Source organism: Hippoglossus hippoglossus, chromosome 12, assembly GCF_009819705.1.
Source record: "Hippoglossus hippoglossus isolate fHipHip1 chromosome 12, fHipHip1.pri, whole genome shotgun sequence".
In the NCBI taxonomy this organism is placed as follows: Eukaryota; Metazoa; Chordata; class Actinopteri; order Pleuronectiformes; family Pleuronectidae; genus Hippoglossus; species Hippoglossus hippoglossus.
In genome coordinates, this window is record NC_047162.1 from 6,944,973 (window position 1) to 6,963,615 (window position 18,643).

An 18,643-nucleotide genomic window follows, 5' to 3' on the forward strand; every position below is an offset into this window, starting at 1 on the left:
TGAATAGCAGCATTTGTCCAAGTGGATCTCTGACTTCTAGAGGTTTTGTTTTAGTTTTTAGCTTTCAAAATTGGTGCTTATTCATAAGTACATATGGAACATGGAAAGGCAAAGTTTTATCTGACTACATGATTGATGGATTTTATTTTCCACGGGTCACAAGGCAAGCATGTGATTTATCTACAGTGAGACAGTGGAGGACGAGGTTTATTTAACTTGACTTGGACTGACTCAGCATTTCTCCTAAAGATTTTACTCCAGTTTGAATGTAATCTCGCACTGATTAGACAATCTACCCAATGTGTTTTTCTTGATATTTCAGAATAAAACATAGTTGCTGCCAGTAACTGTTGGCAGAGGTTAGAACTGTCGCAAATTATGTAAAAATGTACAACACACCTGTGTCTGATGGGTTTGTGATTAAATTATATACATAACATAAGAAACAAACAAGGTATAAGATTTTCTCGAAACTGAGCTCTGTGATTTGGGGATCCTCGTGTTTCTTCACTTGCTCTTTGGATGGACGTGTCTTTACAACAGAATCTTGAATAAGGAAACCATGGAGTGTTACACAGTGAAAACAGGTGTATTTTTACATGGAATACTCAGCAATGAGAAATTGGAGACGCATAAATATTTTACGAAGCAAATGCCTTCTAGTAAACAACCCCCTTCCACAGGAAACAGCTTCATTCGTCTGATGAACTGAAAACAATATATTTTCAACAATAAATAAATATATTTGACAAAAACAAAATAGTACCATAAATGACCTCACCGCTTTTACAGGTATGAGTTTGTGCATGTTGTGCTAATTATTTTGTGAGATTATTTCTCTCATCTCATCTCTTAATACTGCCCCCTCTTGGTTTAAATGGACACTGCATTCCTGGTCAATTTGGATTTATATCCTCTAATAATGTTATTCACGTCGCAATAAATCCTACAACCTCCCTGTGTCAACTCCCTATCAGAGAAGCCTGTTATAGACATTCTCTTAATGCTCCTTCGTTATTGCACCAGATACATCATTTTCTTTCTGCAATCTCTCTGTCTTAAATCAGTCTTTTAATAAATTTGGTATTTCTCTACTCGAAAACAATATCTACATGTTGCTAAGTTTGATTTCTGTATAGTACTGATATAAACTGAATAGAAATAGTCAATATTTCCATACTTTTGAACACTTAAATTTGTCATTGTCCCGCCAAACAACTGGTGTCAGTGAAATATCCTTACTGGTCCAAAAAGAGGAGTTCTCAGTTGCATGTATTTTGAAGCTGTTCAATTATAAATGACCCTAAAATGTGTGTTTTTAGACTCCATACATGCAAACAAACCCACTGTGGTATTTTACCTTTAAGAGTCCATTAATCTGGTCATTTCACTGGCTGAAACAAACAGAAGTCTTTCATTCCTGAGGGCTCAGTGTTTGTCTACTTAAGGTTGGAGGTGCAAGAGTATGATTTATGCAATATCTCTCACGTTCCTATGCAACTAGTAAACAGGCAAACAACATAAAGCTTGTTAACGTCTACTGGTTGTTGTTGCTTCCGACGACTAGAGGAGAAGTCATGAAAACCAAACATCACGCTGCAGTTCTGTCCTCCTCGTCGTTCTGGCTCACGATGCCAGCGGCTGTCGGCCCACCACCGCCAGCTGAGCAGTATATGACACCTAGAGTCGCTATACAGCAGCCACTGAAACACCATAGCTACCACACACAGCCAGGGATGCTGATACGATTATTACTACACCTTTTTAACATCGAGGATCAGAGTTGTCCAATAAATAAACTATGTGATAGTTAAGTGCCTTTATCACCTCCCTGCGACACAGACTCGGCGTAATATGTTGCTACATTTACAAAGTGCTCACAGCAAGGCTTCTTCACCAAGGTGCAAATTCCTCAGCGTCTTGTGAGGGCAGGAGTGAAACGTGGAATCAGAAGACCTGGGGATAAGTAAAAGTTGAGAAACAGGTTGAGAACAAAGCAGACCTTTCATGTGCCCTCAGCTCGCACAGTCAAGATTGAATTTACAGCTGTTTATTAACTGGATATTCCTCCTCTATTATTCTTGGCCAGATCGTGTAGATATCGCGCTCTCTGCAGGCCAGAGAGGAATTTCTGAGCTCATGCAGCTGACTTTAGCAAAGTGGGTGGAAATGATGCAGGTTCCAGGACGGGCTACAAGCTCCAGGACCACCGCTTCCAGTAAAATGTTACACATTACCCAAAGTACATTAAAACATGTGATTGTGTGCAGGTCTGTGTGTATGCAGGGGGGGTTAAAGCACTGACTGCAGTGTTGCCCATTTAAGAAAAGGTTCCAACCTCTCTTTATATCTCAAAGTGCTCTGGTCTCTGCCTCGATTTTCCTCTCGCCGTGGAGGCTGTCGGGGTCGGCAGGGGCCACCGTCTGTCTCACCGCGATCTCAGGGCCGCCGCCATAAATACCCAACAAGTACTGCCACGTCTCCTCTGAGATCTGACCATAGTCTGCACCTGAGGAGAGAAAAACATGTTAAAAACATTTAAAGAACCACCTGTTTTTCTACGTTTCCACCTTTACAGCCTCCGCGACCGATGCTGATGTTTACCTTGCTTTAGTTGTATGTGTCCGCTCTTCATGACGCCGATTTTACTGTTGTCGATGGGACCAGGCGCCTCTGAAACCAAAAAAAATCATGTCAAATGTGTTGTACCAACAAAAGATAAACAACCTAAATGTGTGTAGCTGCAGGATCATACCATTGTCTTTGCCCTTCACAAAGCCCTCCCACTCTCGAAACCACTGCATGCTGATACACAGGATCACTGACGGAGCCTCTTCGGCCTGGAACTCTTTGTTCAGCTGCAGGCAAACAGTGAAAACTGCTCATTCAACACCCAAAACAAAGTGTACTGACATATTTGCGCATAGGTTAAAAAAAGAATACAAGCCGTCACCTTGATGAAGGTGTCGATTTCCATTTTTCTGCGTTTAGCCAGAGCTTCGATCTCCACCTGGCAGATGGCACACATGTACAGGTGGTTGACTGCAGGGCCGCCTCCAAAACTGCACACACACACACACAAACACACAAACACACACACAAACATTTAGCAGAAAGGCTCGACAACAGACAGCTTGACTCAAATGAATAAAGCGTGAGAGTAAGCACCCAATGAAAATCAAACAACGCTCAACTGAAAATCTGGCCCTGTTCGAGCCTTTGTATTAACGTCAGTGCTGAGAGATTCGATCACAAGTCGACAGTGTTAAGTTCGTCTGTTCAGACCTGGTATTAAAATGCCTCCTGAATGTGTCTCCTGTGACCACTTGTAATGGGATCTCACTTCCTCGCTCTACGTGCAAATAATCGCGTGTTTCATTGGTGTTTGCCAACAGCAAATGATTTAATCCAGTCTGAGTTTATCCGATGACAATGTGTGTGTGTGTGTGTGTGTCTGCACGAGGAAGAGATAGACAGAGGGTGAGAAAGAGAGCGAGCTGAGACGGGAGGGGCTGAATGAATCAATGGGCTGCAGATCTACAATGAAGAAAGATTTGACTACGGTTAGAAAATTGTGAGTCATTATTAGTTGGTCAGTGTTGTTATTGTGGCTACAGACAAATCGACGTATGGACACTGAGAATGTGTTTAAACCGTGGCAGGTCAGAGGGCGTCAGCTGAGTGGGTGGTCCTTCATATGTGGCCCAGGAAACATTGGCCTTCACACAGCAAAAAGAATGTGGCCGCATGAAACCCAGACAACCTCAGAATATGGTCTGAGTGATCAGATCTCGGGACACATTCAGGTGTGTTCAGACCTGAACCTGGCACTGACAACTTGTAATCTGATCACTCATGACGGATCTTAAAACCAGATCTGAACCCTGTAAAACCATTGTTTTCTCTTCATTTTGACGATTTCTAATCAATGTTTCTTCAGTAACTTTGTGGTAAAGATACATAAACTCAGTTTGCAGCGTGTTCTTTAAAAGAAAAAGTTTAAAACATATTATAATACTGTTACATATGTCTGCAGCTGTGATAAAACGATTATCATATCAATCAGATTGAAATAGACCATCTATTCTTTTTGACATTTTGTACGCTCCAACTTGGTTGTTTTCCAGGTGACAACTCTTACTGGTCTTCACGACATATTGTAAAAAAGAGGAGGAGTCAGATTTATAAGCTTCAATTTAAAAGTTTGGATTGATTTAAAGCCTCATTAACTGATATCTCATCTTTAAATTCCCAAAAGATATAAAAGTTTTTTCACACCAAGCATTTTGGAGTATTCAAGTATTTGACCACTGGGGAACTTATGTCCAAGTGGGTAAAACCATTTCAAAACAACTTTAAAGCATTAAGCAAATGCAATCAAGTCAAATATAAAATTATGAATCTCATATAAAACACACTAGTTTCAGGAAAAATAACATTTTAGAATAAGAGACGGGTAAATAACAGTTGCAGTTTAAACATTATTTAGCTGACAAATATATATAGTTTGGTTTTTAGTTTCACTTTATCGAAATGTATGTACAACTCTCAAACAAATTCCTTCGTGCATTTTGTCGTTCACTAAAATGGTAGCATGCTGCAAGATTTACCTGTTGTAAAGGTACTCCCACACATTCTGAGGAACTATCACAACCAGGTCGTCAATGTAGTTGTATTTATTAGGAGGGATCCCTGGACAGAGAAAAAATATGTTCAGAGTTAAAGGATGAATCTACGACCTTTTTCCTGGTCTGTAAATGGAGACCAGAGAGAACGCTCACGCCAACAGTGCATTTTTATTCCTCCAACACAAAATCCCCTCCCTCGTCCCGGCTGTCTTGTTAAACAGTGATGGTCTGTAACTTACAAAAGCAATAAAGCAATGATGGTTTTTTTTCCAGTCAAGACATAAAAACAAGCCAATAATCGTGCGAATCCAATAGAAACAACCAGTGAGGTAGTTTGGTTTAGATTATTGAGGGAATAACACAGATGAGTGCTTTGTTTTTTCGGGTTGAGAACAAGAATTATCTGTCCTGGAAGCTGAAACGTCAAGAGAAGCCAGAAATTTCCCTTAAAAAATGTCCATCTGTGCACGATCTCTGGGACTGTGGGCGACTTACACTCCTTTTCCACTGGTCAACAAATCCACTAACACCATTTTTTAGTCCTAAATGGGAATGGACACAATCGGCATTCACTCCCAGCTCAAATGACTCTGCAGAGGACACAGGATTTATCTGCTCCGGCTGCGGCTCTGGCTTCCTGTGATGGAAACATGATACCTAGTTGAACGCGTTAACATCTTCTTCTCCTTCTTTATTTTGGCAGCCTAGATGTTGACGCTGCACCTTTTCCTGCACAATGTTATCATATGCATCGAACTTTCAGGCATTGGCGCGTGTAAAAAGGCTCTGTCTTGTTTTGGAATTGTTTTGAAAGCTTGCAATTTATCACCTGACAAAGAAATGAATTAAGTATTCAGTAACTGATACTGATCAGCAAGTCGACTTCACATGAATATTATGCTTGTCTCTAGCCAATAGGGTTAAATAACTGCATTTTTATTACAGTATTAGACTATGTATTAGACTTCCGTGAAGTTGGGGGACGAACTATAGACAGATTGGCCCTGAGATAAGCTGGCGACCTGTCCAGGGTGTACCCCGCCTCTAGGCCAATTTCAACTGGCTCCAGCTCCCCCTACCACTCTCAAAGGATAAGCTGTATTGATCAGCAGTCCGATCCCAGTCTTCCCCATCTGCATGCCAAAGTGTCCTTGGGCAAGATACTGAATGGAACTGAACTGTACTGCACTGTGAAGCGCTTTGAGTGGTCATCAAGACTAGAAAAGTGCTTTATAAATACAGAACATAGACCAATTATATAAATACAGACCATTCTGCATGTTTCCTTGTTTCCTGTTTAATTTTGAAAATCACATCTCGTCTCGTATCAGGTCAGGTCACTTCACTTCCTGATCCTCCTGATGACACGGACCTGCTCTGATGTGTCTCACTTGGGTCTCGTTGTCTCCTCCTCTTTTAGTCTCTGAGTTTCTCTGCAGTTCTGTCAGTTTGTCTTATGAGTTCAATGTTCCAGCACTTTGTTTGGTACATTTCCAACGAGTATGACCTCTGATCTTCCTCTGCTTTCTCTTGGACTGACTTTTGTAAACTGAACTTGAATTTGAGCCGGACTCTGCATCCTGAGTCCAGTGTGACCGACACTGCACGACGTTGGACAAGAAACCACACAAATCAGTTAGACTCTAAAATGAGTTATGCGACTCAAAAATTGCGTCAAAGTCAGGCTCAAATCACACAGTTTATGCCTGGCTTTACTTATTCCAGAACACTGTTACCTCAACAGTTTGGGGTTGACATTCTTATCTGTCTTACTGGGACGTAAAGGAGAGACCCAGAATGCTTTGCTTTGAGTCGGATTTGAATGTCGGGGCTCACCCACCCCTCCATCGGCATAGTGTTGAGTAGATAATGAGTGAATTTTCATTTTTGGGTGAACTATCCCTTTAAGGCCCGTGAAATGCATAGAAAGACAAAAACTGAAATGAGCAACTAAGTCCTCAGGGTCCTCGGACTATTCTTTGCTCAGACCATAATAAAAAGGAAATATCTGCCAACATCTAAAGTCCAAAAACTGAGAACACGTCGGTCACAACTACAGCGCAGTTACAAACCCTTCAAAGATGTAAAAGTTTAATTTAAACTTTACTTAGTCAAAATAAAATGTGAATAGTAATTTGTGTGGGATATTAAACCAGTTTCCACTCCTACAGGTGACAGACTGCTGCAGGACCTGTTAGCTTAGCACACAGGCGGGAAGTGTGACGAGGCTGAAAGTAAATGCTTCCTTATGGCAAAGTGGAGGCTTGTTAAAACAAACAGCGTCTTGTTTTCTTTTCTGTGACCCAGAAAGTAGAACGAGTAATGTGACCTATTTCTTTTGCAACTGGGTAACCTGTCAAGTAACATAATTACTGTTATTGTGAGTAATTGATTTATCGTACTTGCTTTCTGGTCGTTTGTCATTTCTGTGTTCTCTAAGCCAAAAAAAACATGATTGTCAGTTGTTTTCTCAGACTTGACAAACATCCGCCGAACTGTTTTCACAGAGCTGAAGTTTATAAGTAAAAAGCAGTGGCGTTTAATAAACATGCACTGTAATCCTGTCTTATCAGTGTGTTAAGGCAGGATTAGGATGACAGAAAAGATCTTAAAGAAATAGACACAACATGCCGCTCACCCCCATGCTGACAGAGAAATGTGTGGTTGCTGATGGGGCCTGGTTCTGCGAAGGTGTTGAACTTGTTGAGCCATTCTCTGGAGATGTAAAACTGCAGCAGGCTGGGCTCCTTCATGTTGGCCAGAGCCACCACCTTCTGCCGCTCTCTCACCGACTCCTCGCTGCTCTTCCTGCACGTGTCGAGAGAAAAAAGTCAGTCAGAGTAGATTCGGGATAAACGTCTCATGGGCCCCATTCAGACCTGGTTTTAACATCCGTCCTGAGAGATCCGATCACAAGTGCTCTGTTCACACCAGCATTAAAATGCATCCTCGAAGGCTCCTTCAAACGCGGTCGACAAACGTGTCCTTCCCCGCATCGGAGGCTCCACCGGGTGGAACCTTACCGGCCCAACCTGCCCCATGATTCGTTGTGCTTCAGTGACTGTTTTTCAACATGGTAATGGCGGTAGTAAGTGAGGTGAAAAAGTCTAAAGAATGTATTTTCTAAATGTAAGTACTCAACCAAGCAGCTAACAGTTCACAGGTTGTAAAAAAAAAATGTTCAGCCTTTTTAATCAACCAAATAACTTTCTAATTCATAGCTCTGTTGCTAGGCAATGGCTGTAAGGGCGGGGCAAACTGGTAACGCAATAAGAAGACCAGACCAACTCATTTCGGTTCAGCCGACGCGGTCTACGCTGCCAATCAAGGCTGTAGCCGATGTGGACTGCGTAGACCAGGTCCTTCAAAGGATGCGTCCTCTGAATTGACACACAGATAGTGTGTGCATGTGTTGGCACAAAAAAGAGAGAGAGAGAGAAAGAGGTAGAGCGGATTAATGAATGCCGCTGCCATGAAGAAAGAAAAAGTATCAGCCATTATGGTGTATGTGTTGAACAGTGTTGCTATTCTGGCAGTGGCAACAAACAAATCAATATATGGACACTGAGAAGCTTAAAAATATGTTTAAACTGTAGCAGGTCCGAGGACGTCAGCTGAGTAGGCCGTCTTTTAAATATGGCCACATGTGTCCCAGACCAGATCGGATCTCAGGACGCATTGGGTGCGTTCAGACCTGGACTTAGCGCTGACTAGTTGTCATCAGATCACTCAGGAGAGATGTTATTACCAGGGCTCTAATCACAGGGTCTCCCAATGCTCACCTGTAGAACAGCACATAGGCCTCTGCATTCTGCACCACCGTCTCATGGACCTCTGTTACATACTGATCGTCGAACTCATACCACTGTCCATTAATCACATTCTGACAGTAAGCTATGTAGTGTCCACCTGCAGAAAACGGGCAAGAGAGGAGAAGTGTTAAGAAAGACCCCGCACAGATAAAACCAAACGGATTAAGATCAAGCATATGTTAAGCCTAGATGCTTTATCTGTGGTAAAGAAAGCTACGCGTACTTCCTGCCGTGCCGTGGTGACAAATGACTGACAGCAGATCGTAAGTGGTGACTTGAGATGGACTCTCTTTAGCCAGGAAGGGTTGCATGTCGAGGCCCTCCAATGGGAACGACACGTGGCTGTTTATCTTGAACGAGTACATGACCTCGTGCCGGAAGCGTTTCAGGTGAATGCACAGGATCTACAAACGGAAACAAAATAATGCAGGAACAAAAACAGTCAGGAACTCTTTGTGGGGCCGACTTCAAAACGAGAGAGAGATTTGATAAGATGAAGAAAAACTAAATATCCTACCTCTGGAAGTCGCAGCACTTTGCAATATTTGACACCGTTTCTCAACCTGTGGAAAACAACAAATCATGTAAATGATTGTAAATTAAAAATACCCTTGTTGTTAAGGTCTCAATGTGGGTTTTACCACACACACTCACTTTTTACACCTCTCACAGCTGTACATGTTGTCCCCTGAGAAAAGAACGAATGGTAATGTTAATTCTGACACTTTCCTCCAAATCATACATTATTGTAGAATAGCATGTTTACATTGATGTTTACCTTTGAGTTCATCTGCAGCAAAGAAGGCAGCGAGGCAGTCCTCTAGTGTCACCATGGGCCCCCAGAACCAAGTGGGGATACACGAGACTACAAACCTGTTCAAATACAAACACATGTAACGTATATAAATATACAGCCCCAGGACGTCCTCACTGTGTATCATGACAGCCATCATACTGACAATATGACCTTCTTATGGGTCAGCATTATGTAATAATTAATATGTCATGTTGCCTGGACCGATAAGGCTGATGGGATAACTAGGACCGAACCAGAGTGAAGTTGTGGGTTTGAAACCAAAACATCTAGCTCAAGGGCACAAAGAAACAGTCTAACAGGAGGTTATTTTTATTTAATTTTTCTTGTCTGCATTTGTTTGATTGTCAGCAGGATTACGAAAAAAATACTGAACAGATTTCCATGGAATCGTGTGGAGTGGTGGAGCATGACCTAAGGAAGAACACATTAGATTTTGGAGCAGATCCTGATCAGAAGGCAGATCCAGGAATCTTTCGTTCACTTTCTACTAACATTGTGTGAGATTGGGCATAAGTAACATTTTTGTTGATTCCTCAGAGAGTAATTCATGGATCTTGATGAAAAGGAGGCTGATATTTATTAGTGTGTGAGATTTGAGGCAGATCCAAATAAAAATACAGATCCAGTGAATATAAATGTGGTTTCATAAGGAGACTGTTGGGCCTTGGCAGAGGTGTACACTCTACTGAGTCCCATTCTAGTTCTCTATTAATTGCATTATTGATATAAAATGTGTGAGTAGAACAGCTTTACTATTAATATTATTATTGTTATTATTATTATTATTATTATTATTATTATTATTATTATTATTTATCATGTAATCTTGTTTTCTTATTTCAGATGTATAATAATAATAACATTTATTTCATTTTGTTATTTTCATTTATTATCAATCTGGGATGTTGGGACTGTGGGTGGGATGGTATGGGAGGGGATGTGGGGATATACAGTGGTTGTTGTAAAGCTTTTTTTCTTTCTCCCCCTTTGGAGAAGTATCTACTACAAGAGATCAGGCTCAAAGAAATAAAGAGTATAAAGAAGAGCAGCACTAAAGTCCAGGACGGACATTAAACATCATGTTTATTAACTGCCCACATTACCCAGGAGCTGAGGAACTGCAGCACTGACACTGCTACTTCCACGGAGGCAATATGCAAACTACTTGTCATTTGCTCCTCATAATCTGGAGGCCCAGAATACTGCAGTGCCTCAGAAACCACTGAACTCACAGAGGGAAACACTGTTGTGATGAAGCTTTTCATATTTGATTTCTGGGAACTGCTGGAATATGAGAAAATGTCTCATGCCAAAGCCAAAGCTTGTCTCTGCGTGCCTCCTGCTATCTATGACGATAAAAGAAGAAGACATTGTCCAGGTATGTGCAAACGAATAGATTTTTTCCGGAGATACCCATCATTAAAAGGTATGGCACCTCCACCAGGGCTAACGCACTATCTCGACATTCCTGGATCCGCTCCAGCATTTTAACATTTCCAACATCTTTCTTGGGTGATGTCCCATCCCTGCACAACATTTCATGGAAATCAGTGCAGTTGTTTTTGCGTAATCCTGCAAAATAACAAAGAAACACTGAAGAAGACATAACCTGCTTGATTTTTACTCTACTATCAAAACCCTCTACAGTGTTTGAAAATGCAACATCACTCCTGTTGGGTCGTCTGATGACTCAGCACTCAAATCTTGTCTGGAAGCACTGGATCAATCACTTCAAAGCCCTGCTCCGTCTACTCAGAGCAATCAGTCCTGGCCCGAGTCTCAGACGTCCTGCAGGCTGGTAAAGAGCAGCAAGGTTGCCAATTTATTCTAAGGAAGGTGAAGGGACTACGCTCAGACAGCTCAAGTACAAGTATGCACCATGCTGCTTCAGCACACTTCAAAACTCAGGGTCCAGATCAAGTCCTGATCAGATTGAAGGGTGGTTTATAAAAAAAAACATATCTGACGTCATATCTAAGTGCTGCAAGCAAATCAAGGACAGATCTACAAGCCCTTGCATGCATCATCTGTGGAGCATCACACGTGGCAGCTCTTGTGCCTCTAAGTGTGTTCTCCACCACCTCACACAGTCTTATTAATAATAAGTCAAGATTCCACTTGTCAGAACCCTGCAGACAAAGTAGAAAGTATAAATCATACAGCGTCAGACTAATGCACAACATCACCATGTTAATTACCTTCACCAAGGAGGCTGCGTTTGAATCTATTTCTTTGTTATTGAGCTAGATTACGCAAAAACTGGACAATTACCACAAAACATGTTGGAAAGATCCAGTATGGGTCTGGAGAGAGTCCATTAAAGTTTGGTGCGGATCAAGGATTTTTTTTTTTTATTTCTTTGACATTGCGTGATAGGGAGTGTTTTTTGATGTTTTCACCAAATTTCTCAGGTAATAATTAACTGGATCTGCAATGAACAAAACTGATATTTACAAATGTAAATAATGTGGTGCAATTTGTAAACAATTTGAATTTAAGGGGACATGCACGCCTGCATCGGCTAAACATGCTCCACTGACCGTCGTATGGAGTCCATGATGTAGGTGATCCAGCCCTGCGAGCCATAGGTGTCGGGACACACCCCCGTCTTGACTGGAAGGTTTTGGTGGATGGACGAGTGGAGTTTGGCCAAATCCTCTTTACCAGGAATAGGTAAGGACAAGTCTTGGAAGGTTTCCACTGTGTTAGACACCTGTCACACATTCAGAGATGTGGTTTACACAGCATGTCCTAATAGAAACAATACATATATGTAAAAGAAACAATTAAATTAAATTTAACTCATTCTTTTTAATCACTAAAATCATGTACTAAGTACTGCATAATTACACATGGCATAGTTTTGTCCCCACCAGATACATAGCAGAAGTAATATACTGTGGTGTCTGACCAAAGATGGGAGTAGCTTCCCCTGGTGTTTAAACATGTGAAGCACAGCTCACCCTGTCACAGGTTAAACACTGGACCAGACTGAGGATAGAGCCATCGAAGATGTCGGAGATCACACTGCGATAGTGGGACTGTTTCTTCTTCCTGGCACTGAGCAGCAGCTGAGCTGGAAGACCCGTCACAGCAGGGAGGGGCGGACTTAGTAAGGTTGACATTATTTGACTGGGACCAGCTGACAAAGTGCTTAAAACAAAGGCAAGCAACAAAAAGACTGTGTATATTATTACTATGTGATAGGAAACTACTTATCTTCTGAATTCACCTTCAACTTATTATTCATAATAATTATTAACTTCTTATCTAAGCTCTAATCTTACTGGCAGTTTTAATCACTTTATAATGTTTATGTTATTTTCACTCTTGTATCATCTCAAACATTTTTACTCTTTCATTTGTGCTCTAATGTTCTACAAATCATTTTTAACTTGTAAAGCACCTTGTGTTGTGAAAGATGCCACATTATCATTATCATAGTTATACGGTCTGGTATTCATAAACTCTCGTGTGTAATTTGAAGACAATCCATCCGCAGAGTCCAAAACTGCGACGTTGAAGAGACAACGTGAAAGGTGGATCACATTTGGTGCCTTGACTCTCAAAAGTCTCTCACGGCTGCCAATATGTGTATCACAGCAACTCACATATGGCACTGTGTACATATATCCATGTGGATATTCAAAGCAGAGGTTTGTCTATCAAACCCCAGGACGTTTCCTCACCTTTTTTGAACGAGTACAGTGGTCCTGCAGAGCGGAGCGGGCTGGAGCGAGGTGGACTTGAGGGCAGTTTGGTGTGCAGCTCCTGAAGTGTCCGCACAGGACTGCAGGGAGTGGACTGTGGCTGGGCCATGGATGCTTCATTGTCTGGCTCTACAAAAGGTGTCACATGAATATAATGTATAATATCCTCAACTCAAATGTGAGAGCGGCTTTGTAAAGTTTAGTTTGTACATAATCGGATTCTTATACCTGAGGTGTTGCTGCTCTGGGCTTGCACTTGTGGCGTATTTAATGTCTGGTTGTTTTCTTGGTTTTGAACCTCAGCGTTTGGCGTTGGTGTTGGCGTCCCCTCTTCCTCCCCCGTCGCAGGAACCTCCTCCACAGCCGCTGTATCCACATCAGCGTCCTCGTCCATCTCTTGCGAGCCTCCACGGAGGGACGAGCCGGACACTCTTCGTTCCTTCAGCCTCTCCTTCTCCGAGATGACCCCGCCGGGACTGACGCCAGCCACCGGCAACCTGACCCCGTCGCACACATCCTGCACGAGCAGCTCACCGTCACCGTTGCCTCCTCCCTCCCCCCGGTCGCTGCTGGAGCCAGAGTCGCAAGACAGGAAGTCATCCTCCGACGGGGAGCGGTCGCCGTCTCTTCTGTCCTCCCCGTCGCCTTCTTCGCCACTCATGCTGCACTCCGTCAGAGGCTCCTTCAGCTCCTCGTGTAGCTGGTCCATCAGACAGCGCAGGAACTCTTGAGTGTCCTGCAGCAAGACAAGCACAGGACATTAAGTCAACAGGAGGATGTATAACATGGCTACATACACAGAGACAGGAGTTTAGCAGAGAATAGGAATAAGTTACAGATAAATGTCTGTAAACTTGATCTCATAACAGGAAGATTGAAATAGAAATATGCGAAAAATAATACTAAAGTAAACATTTTCAAGAGATACACTTTTAAGGGCTTAAATACTGTTAGTACACATTTTAGTTGGTCGTTTTAAAGCTCGACTCTGGGGCTTGTTTCATGCGCTTTAAGCACACTGGTTCAAACCATTGTGACAAAGGATTAAGCCAATATCAGTGATATATCATGGAAAGTACTTGTGGAAAGAACATGGGAACATTTTGACCTGTAATCCCGCAATAACATTGATAAAATTGTCAGTGCAAGAAGTCAGTGGATATCTTAAGACACCTTTTAATCTATATTTGTCCAAATACTGAGGTCATTCATTTTTTCCTATACTATTTATCTATAGAGGCCTCATTTACTATTAAAATATTTTTAATATACCAATGTAAATATCCATAATAGCACTATCCATAAGTAATTTATGCTATAAGAGGAAATATTCACACAGGGCTCCACACGGCTGATAAACATTTCTAGAACCACAAAAGGCTCAAACCCTCTAGAATTCCTGATAATACAGTACGCAGACCTTAGTGTGCATTTGTGCACTTAGGAATGATAACATTAAGTGTAGCTCTCTGATGAATTAACAATAAGAACATCCAAAGCAACAGCCTTGTTTTATCTTTACAATTACATCCCTGACTTGTTAATAACATAGAAAGTGAATGAACTAGTTACAGCTTGCACTGACTGCACTCTCTTTAATGGCTGCTATCATTTCTATGAATCACTCAGTGTTACTGTCCGAGTTTTCATTAAAGATTCAATTTGTTTTTCCAACACCATCTGTAAGAGGCTTTGCATAGTGTTGTAATATCATTATTACGGAACAAATAGGACTTTGTCTATCCTTAATTCAACAGAGAGAAAAAAAAACATCAATACGTTTTTTTTCTGGTTCTTGAAATTAAAAAATAAAAAAAAACAATCGTAAAATTAAACCAAACAGATTCAGCCACCCCTTAAAACATGCAAACAAGTAAACAACTCAAGTCGAACCTTTTGGTGACAAGAACCAACATTTCAGTCATTTTAGGTTAAAAGGGTTCACAGTTTAAAAACAAAAGACGAGACAGTGTTAAGATGTTGAGTGTGACCAGGTGTAGTTACCTGCTGGGTGCTTGCCCCTACCTGCTGAGCGTAACCACGAAACATGGGGTTTACGAGTTTGATGCCATGAGACAGACTGGTGGGGACTACATAGCTGGGCCTGAGAGCGAAGCAGCCATGAGAGACGGTATATTACAGATCATTTCATGTGAATGGTTGATTGACAGATAATAGTCTCAGTGGATAGCTGTTGTTTCTGCCACTTTGAAAAGAACGTGACTGTTACCGTTTTTTATGCCAGAGCTCTGAGATGAGTTTCTGGTAGCTCTTACAGAGAGCAGGCTTCTTGTCGGTGCGGACCAGTCCACTGCAGTCCAGGAAGAACTGAGTGAGAGGAGGACTGGCGAGGGAACAGAAGGAAAACATGTATGAATAGAAACATAGAAAAGGAGACATACATCCGTGGTAATGAGAGGAAGTGACCTCACCAGTTGGACAGGGCCTGGAGAGCTGCATTCATGTAGCAAGAGTTTCCAATGTTTTTCATTCCTGTCAAGCCTACGAAAAACAGCAACGGCAAAAGTGTTAGATATTAACCCCAGATTCTAGGGGGGGGACACCAAAGTATAATTATGACTTGTGGTCTGGATTAAAAGAAACCAATGTGGTGGCTATTCAAATGAATGTATCTATTACATATGGCAGCTATGACCTAAAGAAGTAGACTATTGTTTAGGGGGAAGAAACGCTGACAACTGATTTGCTGTACCTCTAGGTTTCAGCTCATCCTCCTCTGACTCCGAACCTTCGTCTTCTGCCACAGCGATTGGAACGGCCTTCAGTGGATGACCTACTGGCTGAGGAGCGGCTTCCTGGGAAAACGATTAAAAAGATACTATAATTATGAAGGTGAGTAAAAAAAAAAAAAAAAGGTAGTGTGAATATGAAATAGCGCCACTAGAACAGGGACAGAAATCAAATGAGGTGATGTGACCTTGTTGGAGTCGTACCTGCTCCGTGGCTTTGCAGTGGTGGGGAGCAGCGGGGACTGGCACCAGGGCGGGCCTGTGCTCCAGAAACACCTCCCGCTCACAAACGTAACACCAGATTCTGAACGTGGTCAGGTTCACCGTCAGATTGTGCCGTTTAGCCTGAAGGAAACACGCACATACAGATCATACAGCCGAATCTTCTGGCGTTAGTACTTTGCCATATTGACCAGCGGCACAGGTGTTCTTTACCTGTGCATGCAGGGTGCTGTGATCAGAGTAGGACTCTCCACAACCAACGTAAGGGCAATCATTCTGCAGAGGAAAAGCATATTAGAATCAGAATGTCACGGCTTTTGAATTATTTCCTCTATCTGTCTATCTATATGAATTGGCATCTTTAAAAAAAAAAATAATAATAATAATAAAATCTACTTCCTTCATCGTTATTAATTATTAAGCATCCACCTGGCCCCCCTATCTGAAATGTTTTGGTAATGGTGCAGCAGAAGTTAACTCCGCCAAGGAGGTTATGTTTTCATCTGCATTTGTGGATCAGAGGGAAGATCCAGGACTTATTTCATTTTTTTATTTTACATTTGTTTTGTTTTGTTTTTCCTCAAAATGTTGTTGGATTTCTCAAAGAAACGATCTGTGAATCTTGATGGAAATATTCCGATATATTAAACGGGTTGGTGATGTCGGTGAGTGTGTATTTTTTGGTTCGGATCAAAATGAAAATCCAGATCTAGTGGATTTTAAATATTCTTATAGGAGGGTATTCTTTTCCAGCTGTTGTAGGTAACAAATAGGACGGGAAACCTGCAACTACCACCAATGAGTAGCTGAGACAATGTAAATGGTTTTGAGATGCGTGGATTCCAGATCTGTGAGTTTCTTGATATAATTCTTGGATGTGAGACTTGACGTTACCTGCAGACAGGCCCACAGGTTCGGGCCACCTGCTCCACACGACTGGCAGGTCCCCTGCAGCAATAGAAAGAGAACATGAGCAGATAAGAATAGAACATGTTATTAAAAGTGCACACACACACACACAAACCAGGATGCTTAACGCTTTAGTTGCATAAACAAAAACATCTTAACGTACTCTCCATCTAACATGCTTGCTATTACTTTTGTGTGGCTGCTGTATCAGTCATATTGCAGCTTTACCTGGGGCCATGACACACACAGCTGATGACCTGCACTGTGGGTGTGTGACATTGTGCATTATTGTGTTTACTGTAAATGAATGAAAACCCACCTTGGATTTCTGGAGCAGGTCCTCTTTGGTTACCTCCCCTATGGAGTCCAGGTGGGGACAAATGTCTTGCTCAGCCATAGCTATTCACTCTCTGCTAATGTGACAGGGCAGTAATAACAATGCTGTAGTAACTCTAGGAGTCAAGGTGTTGTAGCTAATGCTAACCTCGTGATGTCAACACAAATTAACGAGACACCTCATGCCCTTCATCTCTAGCTCACAACATGAAGATGGCATACATCGTTCATCTTTCCCACGGCAGCAGCACAACACAGTACCCACACACAGACTGTGACAGCTCTGCAGAGGGAAAGGCCTCACGGTGTGTTCGATGTCAGCAGCCGCCGGGAGCGACCCGTGTTTACCGAAAACGAGCAGCGATCACCGCAAGCTCCTCATTCCGCCGCCACACGAGCCATGCCCGGCCGCGGATCGGATGCTAGCGAGGAACCGACGAGCTGAGCCGAGAGAGAACGCGACAGCTCCGGCCCAGCATCCCCAAACAACTCCCCCCTCCCATCCACAGCAGCACGGCACGGCACGGCACGGCACGACGCAAGGCTGGAAGAAGGAGGAGGAGAAACGAACGTCAGCGTCACAAATCCAGCCCACTACCAATAACAGAGCCAAGGGAGAAATCAATCTTAGTGATTATACATCTGTTTATAAAGTGCTACGTACAGATAGATAGATAGATAGATAGATAGATAGAAAGTTAGTTAGTTAGATAGATAGATAGATAGATAGATAGATAGATAGATAGATAGATAGATAGATTACAGTGTAATAATGGATGTCCTGATGGAAAGATGTTTACGGAAGTGACGCTTTATTGTGCATCGTTCAAATCGGTCCCTAGTGCTTTAAGTGTGAAGTAATTTTAAAATTAAATATAAAAACCATTGGAAGTAAGACTCTGAGAAATTAATTGAACAATAGATGTTTAAAATAGATTAAAATACGAGTGTATAAAAGTGTATTACAATTAATTTACTGTGTAGATGATAACAGGACATTACAGTACATACAACGTATAACTATAAATGCAGTATGCCAAGAATTATTCAGATCCTCAGATCTTTAATTAAGTAAAAGTGCCGCATTGGAAAAATACTCCATTACAAGTTAAAGTCATCTGTTTACATTTTTCTTATTTTACTGAAGTAAAATTACAAACTTCTTGTTACTTTGAGTGATTATTATTATTATTTTGTACTCACGTGACATCATAAGACTGTTGATACAGATGTATTCATTTGTAAACCGCATTTCACTGTTGTAGCTGTTGTATCTATTTCATGCAGTTTGATAGTTTACCTCCACGTCAGGAAAGTTGTGAGATGATTAATGAGTGAGAAAGGAAGAAACACCAAAGTTCTGATACACACATCTGTTTTCATTTAAGTGTTGGATATTTTACCTGTTTGGTCCTTGAACAGTTGATGTGTGACAGTCCAAAAAAAATGGGAACCATTT

The 18,643-nt window shown here is 41.8% G+C and overlaps 1 protein-coding gene across 2 annotated transcripts; it reads right to left on the reverse strand.

The window, feature by feature from the left end:
• Positions 1–567: 567 nt before the first annotated feature.
• Positions 568–17,950, reverse strand: usp20 (ubiquitin specific peptidase 20). 2 transcript variants are annotated; one of them, XM_034602041.1, is made up of 24 exons: positions 17,168–17,950; positions 16,834–16,887; positions 16,153–16,215; positions 15,922–16,062; positions 15,681–15,783; positions 15,400–15,469; positions 15,198–15,311; positions 14,993–15,071; positions 13,196–13,703; positions 12,947–13,096; positions 12,221–12,333; positions 11,798–11,970; positions 9,219–9,313; positions 9,095–9,128; positions 8,958–9,003; positions 8,664–8,844; positions 8,411–8,537; positions 7,267–7,436; positions 4,611–4,692; positions 2,954–3,062; positions 2,756–2,858; positions 2,605–2,673; positions 2,339–2,509; positions 568–1,956 (listed from the first exon to the last, which is right to left on the reverse strand). In XM_034602041.1, exons 1-23 carry the CDS (start codon positions 17,243–17,245, stop codon positions 2,352–2,354), a joined length of 2,820 nt encoding a protein of 939 aa, XP_034457932.1. In that variant the 5' UTR covers positions 17,246–17,950; the 3' UTR covers positions 568–1,956; positions 2,339–2,351. The 2 variants fall into 2 exon arrangements, with proteins under 2 accessions (XP_034457932.1, XP_034457931.1); XM_034602040.1 differs by having other exon boundaries at positions 14,972–15,071.
• Between the last annotated feature and the right edge of the window lie 693 nt (positions 17,951–18,643).